Below are 11,796 nucleotides of genomic sequence, written 5' to 3' on the forward strand. Positions count from 1 at the left end.
TCAATTGAGATGTTTCAACAAACAGATGCAGCGCTGGAGGTGCTCACTCATCTATGCCAAGAAATATGGAAGACAGCTTCCTGGCCAACTGACTGGAAGAGATCCATATTTATGCCTGTTCCCAAGAAAGATGGTCCAACTGAATGTGGAAATCATAGAACAATATCCTTAATATCACACGCAAGCAAAATTTTGCTGCAGATCATTCAAAAACGGCTACAGCAGTATATTGACAGGGAACTGCCAGAAATTCAGGCTGGTTTCAGAAGAGGATGTGGAAACAGGGATATCATTGCTGATGTCAGATGGATCCTGGATGAAAGCAGAGAATACCAGAAGGAAGTTTACCTGTGTTTTATTGATTATGAAAAGGCATTCGACTGTGTGGATCATAGCAAACTATGGATAACACTGCGAAGAATGGGAATTCTAGAACCCTTAATTGTGCTCATGAGGAACCTTTACATGGATCAAGAGGCAGTTGTTCAGACAGAACAAAGGGATACTGATTGGTTTAAAGTCAGAAAAGGTACGCGCCAGGGTTGTATTCTTTCACCATACCTATTTAATCTATATGCTGAACAAATAATCTGAGAAGCTGGACTATATGAAGAAGAACGGGGCATCAGGATTGGAGGAAGACTCATTAACAACCTGTGTTATGCAGATGACACAACCTTGCTTGCTGAAAGTGAAGAGGACTTGAAGCACTTACTAATGAAGATCAAAGACCACAGCCTTCAGTATGGATTACACCTCAATATAAAGAAAACAAAAATCCTCACAACTGGACCAATGAGCAACATCATGATAAACAGAGAAAAGATTGAAGTTGTGAAGGGTTTCATTTTACTTGGATCCACAATTTACAGCCATGGAAGCAGCAGTCAAGAAATCAAAAGGTGCATTGCATTGGGTAAATCTGCTGCAAAGGACCTCTTCAAAGGGTTGAAGAACAAAGATGTCACCCTGAAGACTGACCCAAGCCATGGTATTTTCAATCACATCATATGCATGTGAAAGCTGGACAATGAATAAGGAAGACCGAAGAAGAGTTGGCGCCTTTGAATTGTGGTGTTGGCGAAGAATATTGAATATACCATGGACTGCCAAAAAAACGAACAAATCTGTCTTGGAGGAATGCTCCTTAGAAGCAAGGATTGCGAGACTGCGTCTTACATACTTACATACTTTGGACACGTCAGGAGGGATGAGTCCCTGGAGAAAGACATCATGCTTGGCAGAGTACAGGGTGAGCAGAGAAGAGGAAGACCCTCAGCAAGGTGGATTGACACAGTGGCTACAACAATGAGCTCAAGCATAACAACGATTGTAAGGATGGCACAGGACCAGGCAGTGTTTTCGTTCTGTTGTGCATAGTATCGCTATGAGTCGGCATCTAACAACAACAACAACATATTCTTATTGGATGTATGGTTTCCAAAGATAGTCTCCCAGTTGACAGCTTGTCCTTTCACTTTTTTGGTAAAGTCTTTTGATGAATAAAAGTTTTTAATTTTTATGAGGACCCATTTATTTATTTTGTCTTTTCCTGTTTGTGCTTTTGTTATTATGTTAGGTAATCCATTGTTAAAAAAAATAGGCCCAACAACGTTACCCCTGCATTTTCTTCTAAGAATTTTATGGTTTTAGTTTGTACATTTAGGTCCTTAATGTGTTTTAAATTTGTTTTTGTGTATGGTGTGAGGCATGAATCTTGTCATTTTTCTGCATGTGGAAATCCAGTTTTCCCAGTACCATTTGTTGATGAGACTCTTCCCTATTGAATGGACTTAGCACCGTTGTCAGATTCAGTTGACCACAGATGTGTGACAGACTGTATATTTCTAGTTAGTAGAAAAAGGTTAAAAATGAATATTCCTCATACAAAGGCAAATTTACTAAATTATGCACCAAGTAATTTGTGGGGGGAGGGCCTGTTTTTCTATCAAATGTGAAAAGGTTCAGAAGTCAGAGGTCACACAGTTGTGTCAAGAAAATCTTTTTGGTTTTGTTTCTAGGATAAGAAATATTCAGAGTTCACCGATTTTTAGGAATAATAATGAGGAACACTAAATCCTGTCCACTCAGTATAGCCAGACTTAGCTGAAGCAGAGCTGTGCAGATCTAGGCATTCTCCTCCTTTAGCCCTAGGCCTCTCATCTCTTATTGCTGTACTTTTAGAATGTTGTTTTTGTATGCCATTGAGTCAATTCTGACTCATGGTTACCCTATATGACAGAGTAGCGCTGCCCCATAGGGTTTCCTAGGCTATAGTCTTTATAGGAGCAGATCACTAGGTCTTTGTTCTGTGGAATGGCTTGTAGGCTTGAACTGCTGACCTTTGAGTTAGCAGGAGAGCACTTAACCACTGTGCCACCAGGGTACTACTTTTAGAGTGGCTTTAAGTGTTTTTTTTTTTTTTTTTAAGTGTTTTCTACAAAACTGCATTTATCTTTCCAGTTACTGGGTGGCAGTATTGCACTACTGGTTGGGCTAAATGCTGACTAGCAAAATGCGATGTGGACTTTTCAAAGACCTGCTAGACTTTTAACAAGGGCAGAGACCTACATCAAAAAGAAATACAGTGCCCCGTGGGTAGATGAGCACCATCTTTAGCCACATTTTGACATATGTCTGTTTCTGTGTACTTTGCTTCTAGGTTCTGTCTAGGTAAAAGAGCCGATTGGTTGGGGGAGGAAAGAAAGGATTCCTCTGTGATACATGGAGGCAGTCAGGGCTCAGGGAAGGCACGAGGAGAGTGGCCACGTGGAAGGAGATACAAGGAGCAGGGGAGACAGAGGAGGAGGCTGCGGACGTGGTGTTGGGAGGGGGCTTGCTTCACCTCCTTTGTTGCCAGGTGAAAACCCCAAGTTTTGCTTGGCATGACTTGTTATAGCCAATAAACAAGAGGCCGAGGTGAGAAATCAGAAAGACGCCTTTATTTCCTTGTACAAGGAAAGGAGCAATGGGGGCTGTTGCCTCCACGACTGCCTGGACGCAGCGTGGGAAGGTGGGCTTTCTCTGAGAACAGACAAGGAAATGTAAATTAGTCATGAATATTCACGATTGACCTTCATGCAGCGCTCAGAGCTTGGGGATGACTGTGCATTTTCTTTAGACAAGGACTCAGTCCCCAGGATGGAGAAAGGGGTTGGTTTTCTTTCATTAGGATGTTAAGCCTCTACCCAGAGGCGGGTCCAGGCCATCTATGGCCCATTCTGTGGTTATCTTGTCAAGGAGAATTTTAGAAGAATGTGCAGCTTATTCTGTTCTGTGTAGGAGGAGAAGCCAGAGCAGGTTTTTGTTTTTTATAATTGTGTTTTAAGTGAAAGTTTACAAATCAAGTCAGTCTCTCACACAAACCCATACATACCTTGCTACACACTCCCGATTACTCTCCCCCCTAATGAGTCAGCCCGCTATCTCCTTCCACTCTCTCTTTTCGTGTCCATTTTGCCAGCTTCTAACCCCCTCCACCCTCTCATCTCCCCTCCAGGCAGGAGATGCCAACATAGTCTCAAGTGTCCACCTGATCCAAGAAGCTCACTCCTTACCAGCATCCCTCTCCAACCCATTGTCCAGTCCAATCCCTGTCTGAAGAGTTGGCTTCGGGAGTGGTTCCTGTCCTGGGCCAACAGAAGGTTTGGGGGCCATGACCACTGGGGTCCTTCCAGTCTCCGTCAGACCATTAAGTCTGGTCTTTTTACAAGAATTTGGGGTCTGCATCCCACTGCTCCCTCAGGGGTTCTCTGTTATGTTCCCTGTCAGGGCAGTCATCAGTTGTAGCCGGGCACCATCTAATTCTTCTGGTCTCAGGATGATGTAGTCTCTGGTTCATGTGGCCCTTTCTGTCTTTTGGGCTCGTAATTGCCTTGTGTCCTTGGTATTCTTCATTCTCCTTTGATCCAGGTGGGTCGAGACCAATTGATACACCTTAGATGGCTGCTTGCTAGCATTTAAGACCCCAGATGCCACTCTTCAAAGTGGGATGCAGAATGTTTTGTTAATAGATTTTATTATGCCAATTGACTTAGATGTCCCCTGAAACCATGGTCCCCAGACCCCTGCCCCCAGAGCAGGTATTTTTCATAAGCATTGGGCTCTGAGGCTGTCTGCCTCACCCTGAGTGGTGCAGAACCGGGGACACTGCAGCATGTTGACCACATCCTCAGACCTTTCTGCATTTGGAGGTCACGTTTTCCAACCGGTGCGTTAATTTTCTAAATTGAGTATGATGTTCTGTGCAATCTTAAGACTTTATGGTTATGTAACAAAACCTGTAAAAACTGGAATTCCACTGGACTGCCTTGTTTTTCTGGGTCTTGCAAGATGGGTGCAGTCTTAACACTTTTCTATTGCTCGTTTTTGTGGAAAATATTTGAATTTTCCTTCTCTGACTGGTTTCCGCTGTATACAGGTCCCAGCTTTCACAGGTTTTACTGTATTGAATTTGTAGGTATAACAGAGCGGTTGGCCCATTGTTTTCTGTTGGTGGCCATCTTTCCAACTGGCGTGTGAGGAGGAACTTTGTTTCCTCTGTGCTTTTTAGGACAGTTCTGAGCATACTCACTAAATTAAATTCTCATTTGTTGACATGAATTCAAACTTTAAAAATATGATTTAGTTCTTAGATACTGCATATTGGCTGCCTATAAGCAAAATAAAAATTTGACTAAAAACCGCTTCTTTCCCCTCCCACTTTCTCAGCATCTAATTTTGAGTACATGGTTATACCCAGTTGTAAAAACAGGGCAGTCAGTGAACTTTTTCTGGTTTCCATAGTCTCTTCCTTCCATTTCTTTTTAAATATATATGTAACAAAAAAAAGTCACCATTTCAACAATCCTCACATGTTCAGTGACAGTGATTTTCTTTCAGATCCTCTATTTTTTGGTTCTGTTTGGTATTTTGATTTTCTCCTTTTCTTGTCGGTTTCCCTCACTGTACTCTCTGTAGTGCCGTTTGCTCCTGTGTTCCTTGTTGTCGAGTTCCATTTCTGAAAAATTTTCTTACATTTCTAATTGTTCCCTGAGCCTTGTCTGGTCCTCTTTTTTTTTTTACTATCTGCAGGCTGTCTGGTCCTCTCTTTTCTGAGCTTCCCTAATTCTGATTTGTGGTTTTCTTTTACAGTGTTAGAAACCCTGGTGGCATAGTGGTTAAAAGGTATGGCTGCTAACCAGAAGGTTGGCAGTTTGAATCCACCAGGCGCTCCTTGGAAACTCTGTGGGGCAGTTCTATTCTGTCCTATTGGGTCGCTATGAGTTGGAATCGACTCAACGGCAATGGGTTTTTTATAGTTTCTATTATTCTCAATTTCTTTTGGCTCATTTTGAAATAAAAGGTTACACTTTGCATCTGTTTTATAGTAGTATTTTTCAGGCATGCCTTCATTGTGTTATTGTCTGCTATCTAGCTCATTACTGACTCTCTCTTTCTTCAGAATATCTTTGTATGGGGTTCAACCACCATCTTCTGTTAGTGTTGTTACAGATTGTTTGTCGTTTTTTTTTAGGAAGAAGTTTCCCTGCAGGTATGGGAATGAACCAGGATAGTTTTCTAGCTTCATAACCCTGTTATTGTTAGCTGCCGTCGAGTTGACTCCTTCTCATTGTGACCTCATATATAACAGAATGAAGCATTGCCTGGTTTGAGTCATGCTCATAATTGCCAGTATGTTCAAGTTCATTGTTGCAGCTGTTCTGCCCATCCATCCCACCTAGGGACACCCTCGACCTTGTTGGCTGTCTACTTCCAAACATGATATCCTCCTTTAGCAGTTGATCTCTCCCGATGGCATGTCCAAAGCAAGCAAGTCAGACAATGTTCTGTTATGATCCATAGGGTTTTCACTGGCGAGTTTTCAGAAGTAGACTGCCAGGCCTTTCTTCCTAGTCTGTCTTAGTCTAGAAGTTCCACTGAAACCTGTCCACCATGGGTAAACCTGCTGGTGTTTGAAATACCAGTGGCATAGCTTCCGGCATCATAGCAACATGGGAGTCACCATAATATGACAAACTGGTAGACTCCAGTGTTCTCTATTCTGTTGTAGCTACAAACTGAGGAAATACAGCTTGTCCTGTAGTCACATCTCTAGTATGCTCTGAGACCTGTCCCCACATTCTCCTCGCCTGCTAGTACCTAAACTCTAATTCTATTTTTTATTGCCCAGGCCCCATCCTGGTCAATTTGGGTTTTTACTTCTTGTATTTTCTTCTTAGTGCAGTGCTGTCCTGGAAGGAAGCCCCACGCCTCCCCAAACCTATCACCTGCCCACAGGCTTCTTGCAAAGCCCCTCCTGGCTCCACCTGTTGTTTTAAGATCTATGTACTACATTCTCCACTTGAGGGGAACCTCTCCATTTAGGGATTTTTGACAAGTTTTGAGTTCCTGGATCTCAGACTTTTCCTCTGTTTTTGGCCCATGTGGGCCTTGATGTTGTCAGAGCTTTGGTTTTCCCTGCGTGTGTTTTGGCATTTGTAAGGGAACCTTGACACCTAGTTTTGTGGAAGCTGGTGTCCATGGGTTATTTCCTTTTGTTTTCCTTTTTTAAGACTGTAAATCAATCAATTTGCAGATTATTGAAGCTAACCTAAATGGAGAATTGAATTTGAAAATAGAAACCGAATTAGTGTGCGTTACAACTCATTTTAAAGATCTGGGAAGGCCTCCGTTAGGTAAGTTTTGCTGTGGGTTAGATTTTGCTTTTGATAAATGTTTCGGATAACATACCTTACTGATGTCTCTAAATGTAAAAAAGGAGCCATGGTGGCCCAGTGGTTAAGAGCTCAACTGCAGTTTGAATCCCTCAGCTGCTCTCTGGAAACCCTATGGGGCAGTTCTACTCTGTCCTGTAGGGTCGCTGTGAGTCAGAATTGACTCGACGGCAGTGGGTCCATGGAAAAAGTTATAAATTTGGTTGACCATGTTTTTATGCTTGGGGAGAGAACAGAAGAATTCAAATTGAATTACCTATGACTGGCACACTGGAAAAGTTAGGCTACCTGGGAATGAGGAGCCACTAAACGGCTGAGTGACTCTGGCACAGGGTCTCTTTCCTCATCTATAAAACAAGGAGTCAAGCTAAATAATCTCCCAAGATTCCTCCCAGGGCTTAAGGTCCAGTTTCTGCTACTAATGATTTTAAGTTTTCACTCAGAATGGAGTCAGAAAGGTAAACTAACATTTCTTATTTTCTTGTACGTCAGACACTTTCAACACGTATAAAATTAGATTAGCAGATACAAAATTTTTTCACTTGATCAGAAATCAGTATTCTTTTCATACGAGGTGAGGAGGGACTGCCGAGGCAGCTCAGTAAGCAGGGAAGGTAGACCGCTGGAGTGATCCAGTATGTAACCAACCCCAGCGGGCCTGGCTTGCGTGCTGCAGAGGACAGGGCAACCAGAGGGGCTCAGGAGGGAAGCAAGGGGAAGGGCCAGGGGAGAATATGTCTGCCGGTTATGTGAAAATCATTTCAGGACACACACTGGCTCTGAAACAGACATAATAGGCCTCAGGCACTTTTAGAGTTAATATTTAGTGCTGCAAGTTTGCTTGAAGATAAGCACATGTTTTAATAGTGCTGCAGGTGGTTTTTACTTTCTATTAAAGACAGGTAGTGTTCCAGCAAAGTAAAATCCATGTTATTAAGACTTTTATAATACTTGTTTGAAATGACTTACTTGGACATTACTCATTTGATTTTAATAAATACTAGGAAGGTCTGAAAGAATGCATTCTTCCTTTTTATTCCATTTTCGAAGGAGAGGACTTGTAATAGCTATGTATATTTCAAAGTATTTAAATATACATTTAAATATATATTTAAATGTATAGTGAGTACTAGTAAAGACAGTTTCCTTTTGACCTAGAGGGGAGCTTGGGTAAAGTCTTAAATCCCTGTAAGTAAAGATCCCCTCAAAATTAGCATAGTATTTTACATAGGTAGGACGGACAAATGCTGGCTTTGTGAGGGACTACATGGACAAGTTGCAGTGTTTCTACAGGATGCTAAAATCAGTGTAATGTAAATCATTTATTTAAGTAAGAGCCGTGACATCATCTCTGGGTTCCCTGTTACTTCTGATGATGATGTATTCAAAAACATTTGTGTGATTTTAGCCTCTGGAAGTGCTTCGCAAGGTAGAAACCCGGAACAAATGGCTGAAGTGCGCATAGATGTTAAGAAGCTCCTGCAGTTTCTTGCTGGACAACAAGTAAATCCTACAAAGGCCTTATGCAGTGAGTCTACATCTTGGTTTTATTTTTCATGTTTCAAATACTTTAATCTAATGAATTGTATGTAGTCTTGTAAATGCAAAAAAAAATCTCAGTTATATGAACTCCAGTTTTCTAGGACACTGTAAAAATGGCACGGGGGCAGCTTTAGATCCCGGGTCTAGCTTCATGAGAGGGCAGGAGAGTCATCAGCATCAACCGCCCAAGGCTGATTCCTCTGAGTTGGAAGTCAGGCATAGCTCCTCTCTCCAACCTTTTTACCAACCCTGACACCAGCCGTGCCTCCCCTGGCAATCTCTACTTCTCTGCTTGGTTAGAGAATTTGTTGCAGTGGCCACACAGAACTCACAGACCATTCTCACAATTATGGGGTTTGTTAGCGAAGTAACAGGTTACAATTCAGGATCAGGAACAACTCGGGATACAGTTCTTTGGTCGGGACAGTATCTCGGCCTTGCTCACAGGAAGCCCTCTGTGCTGTTTCACGCCGGTCTCCTGGTTCTGCTGCCTCTGCTGCCACTGTTTCTCTGCTGCTGCTTTTTGCCGTCTCTAGCCATCTCTGGTGTTACAGCTCTCTTTGTCCTCTGGCACTAGGAGGTTCTCAGCACAGGCATCTTGTGTCCGAAGTTATGCTCTACTCCTAGCTCTTCTTTCTTGGTGGTAGTGACACCCCCCTTTCCTTCTCTGGAATGGCTCATTTTAATTCTGGAGGGATGGCAAAACTGACCAGTCCCCTCCTTAGGTTCCATATACTTTATTTGCATAGTCCCACCCCCACAAGGTGCCATGCACCTTATTTGTATTATTAGCAAGCTGTCTAATCCCCTTGGTGGGCCACAAGCACCTGACTTGCATAGACCCAACCAGTCTTTCGGTGGGAGTTATAAGACCACGACTAGAAAAGCCACATAAAAGTGATCCATCTCACTGCAGACAGTCAAGTTGTCCCTTATTCAGAAGAAACTAGAAGGTGAAAATGCATGGCAGAAGAGAAACACCTCTTGGCACTTTTTGCTCTTGACAACCTGTGGCCACACTGGGGTCGAGCTCTACTCTGGGGTAGATGGACTGAGCAGGTAGCTGAGACTGGCTGTCACGAATCAGGTCTGTGGCTGGAGAGAAGCTGCCAGAGAACATGGACTGATAATCCTATTTTTGCCATGTTAATGTACTTAGAAAATATGATAGCATTTTGCCTGGATTTAGGTTTCCAGCTATGATGTTTTATTTGCTTTCTGTTTCTAAAACCTGCTCTGGGCTTATTGTCCCAGATCTTGGTATTTGCTCTTCCTCCTGAGTACTGATTTCTAATGGGACTCTTATGGGTCTGGTTTGTCATGTCTTCCTCAGGTCACACAGTGCTGTAGCACCCCTCATTCACTGACCACAAATGAGAAAGGGGTTATTTGGCAAGAACTTTTGAAGGCTACTTTTGTCTTCTTGCTACTAAAATCACAGCAACTTGGAAGAAACTGTGGTTTCCATTTGAAGTTAGACCTTTTGTGCAGTAACTTCCATGCTGAGCACGTGGTCACTAGTGGTCAGAGTTGAGAAGAGTGACGACCTGGGAGTGTGCTTAATACCCTAAGCCGTCTGTACACGCGGAGAAGGGAAAGAGCACTCTAGGCGGCTGTGTCAGGGGCAGCCCTTTTGAGTGGCAGATACCAGGAGGAACAGAAGAGACCAGAAAGGGGAGAGCAGAGACGGGGCAGTAGGCGTTAGCTGACTCAGGGAAGGCACGAAACGGAGTGAGGATGCACAGGAGGAAATATTGCCAGAGGAGTAGAAGACCACTTAGAGAGAAGGAAAAGCTGGAACATCCTGGAATCTTGGGGGAGAGGCGCACATGCCCAAGCCTGCTGTGTCTTGAGGAACTTTGACATAGACTGTACCATACTTGTAGGGCAGAGAGTAACAGGAGCTGTGCTCCAGTGCAGGGGCCTTAAAAACTGCAGACAGCACTTCTCAAAGCTTCAGTGTGCATGTAAAGCACCCAGAAACCTGTTGCTGTTGAGTCGATTCCAACTCATAGCAACCCTGTAGGTCAGAGTAGAACTGCCCCATAGAGTTTCCAAGGAGTGCCTGGTAGATTCGAACTGCCGACCTTTTGGTTAGCAGTTGTAGCACTTAACCACTATGCCACCAGGGTTTCTGGAAAGCACCGGGGATCTGGTTAATGCAAATTCTTAGTCATGGGTCTTTCGCCTTCCTAGACTGCCCTCCCCCAGCTCTAGAGTCTGAATTTCCCACAAGCCCCTTTGAGAAGTTAGCGTTGAAATACTTCTCTGCATAATGTGGCAAGCCAGGGCAGTGGGAGGGGCGGGGGGGGTGGGGAGGAGGCAGTAGAACCGTGGGCCCTCAGCTCTATGCCTTAGTCCTTGAAATGCCATTTCGTGTTGCCTTTTGAATAGTAATCCAAGGTTAACTAAGAAGACAGAAGAGGGTTATTTTTATCAGCAAAGGCAGTTGACTGAGTCACTTGCACCTGAATGAAATTTTGTGGGGAAAAAAAAAGTTTTTTTTTTGAACTTCTTGTACTTTTATCTCCTCCAGACCTCCTTTTCTGCCTGCATTTTCTGTCTTAGTGAGAAGCATCCTTCTGGTGTCAGCTCAGCAGTCTCTCCTCCATGACGCTTTCTCTGGTGCCTTCAGCCTTCACCCCACTAGGGCGAGCAACCCTCCTCTGTGCTGTGCAGCACTGGTACAGGCTGTGTCCTAAAGAAGGTGTCTTCTGTGCTCAGAGCATGGTCCCCATCCCTGTGTCCCCTCCCCAGCCTTGGAGTCAGCTGTGATTGGGTCTCTGCAGCAGGGAGTGTGTCTGCTTTTCGTTCACCTGTTTCTTGTCTGCTCCAGGCTCTGGGTGAGGCACTCAGCCATGTTTCTGTGTTGACTGAATGTGTGGCAGACATCCACCCTGTGGCTGCAGAGCTGCTCCACCTGGTGCCCCTTGTTGTTCGCCACTGTCAGAGTAGGTGTGGTCTGTGGTCTGTACCCCGGGCTCTGGACTGTGTGTCCGTCCCCCCCCCCGCCCCCCACTCTGTGCTGCTCCTTTCCCTTCACCTCTGTGTGTTCTCTGAGGGAGAGGAGACGTTACACTCCTGCACCTGGTTGGTGTGGTCCTTTCACTCCTTGTCTGGAGCCTCATACCCTATACTCTGTCCCCACCGAGCAGAGTCCCTGTCTGCGAGCCTTCAACAGTATTTTGCAGATGACTGAAAATTAAAGTGCTGCTTTCCTGCCAGTGTGGAGCTCAGCCCATCACGTGTGTTAGGTGAAATCTTGAGCACTCTGACTTTTCCCAGTACACTTATTGTTGCTCACAAGTGGAAAGCTGCTTTTTCACGGAAGTACCTTGATTCGGATAAATACGGTTGCCAGGAAACCTGGAGTAGGGGTTTTTCACCCAACACCCTAGCGGCTTCACTTTCCTCTCTCCTAGCCTGCTGTGGCTGAACAGCTTGAGTGCAATCCAGTGTGGAGCACCAGCTATAAGGTAATGTTGGAGGGCAGAGGGACCATAACTCCCCGTGACTCATTTGCCTCTGGAGGACCCAA

General features: G+C 44.3%; 1 protein-coding gene across 2 annotated transcripts in view; it reads left to right on the top strand.

Moving 5' to 3' along the window:
- The window catches only part of HUS1 (HUS1 checkpoint clamp component), a 31,365-nt gene that overhangs the window by 13,311 nt on the left and 6,258 nt on the right, over positions 1-11,796 (top strand). Inside the window, exons 6-8 of one of the 2 annotated variants that reach the window (XM_023544202.2) lie at positions 6,578-6,677; positions 8,125-8,244; positions 11,681-11,734. In XM_023544202.2, the coding sequence (XP_023399970.1) occupies positions 6,578-6,677; positions 8,125-8,244; positions 11,681-11,694 (234 nt within the window). In that variant the 3' untranslated portion in view covers positions 11,695-11,734. The remainder of the gene's footprint in view (positions 1-6,577; positions 6,678-8,124; positions 8,245-11,680; positions 11,735-11,796) is intronic. The other variant, XM_003407061.4, reaches the window with a different exon arrangement.

The sequence above is a fragment of the Loxodonta africana genome, chromosome 8 (genome assembly GCF_030014295.1).
Source record: "Loxodonta africana isolate mLoxAfr1 chromosome 8, mLoxAfr1.hap2, whole genome shotgun sequence".
NCBI classification, from domain to species: domain Eukaryota; kingdom Metazoa; phylum Chordata; class Mammalia; order Proboscidea; family Elephantidae; genus Loxodonta; species Loxodonta africana.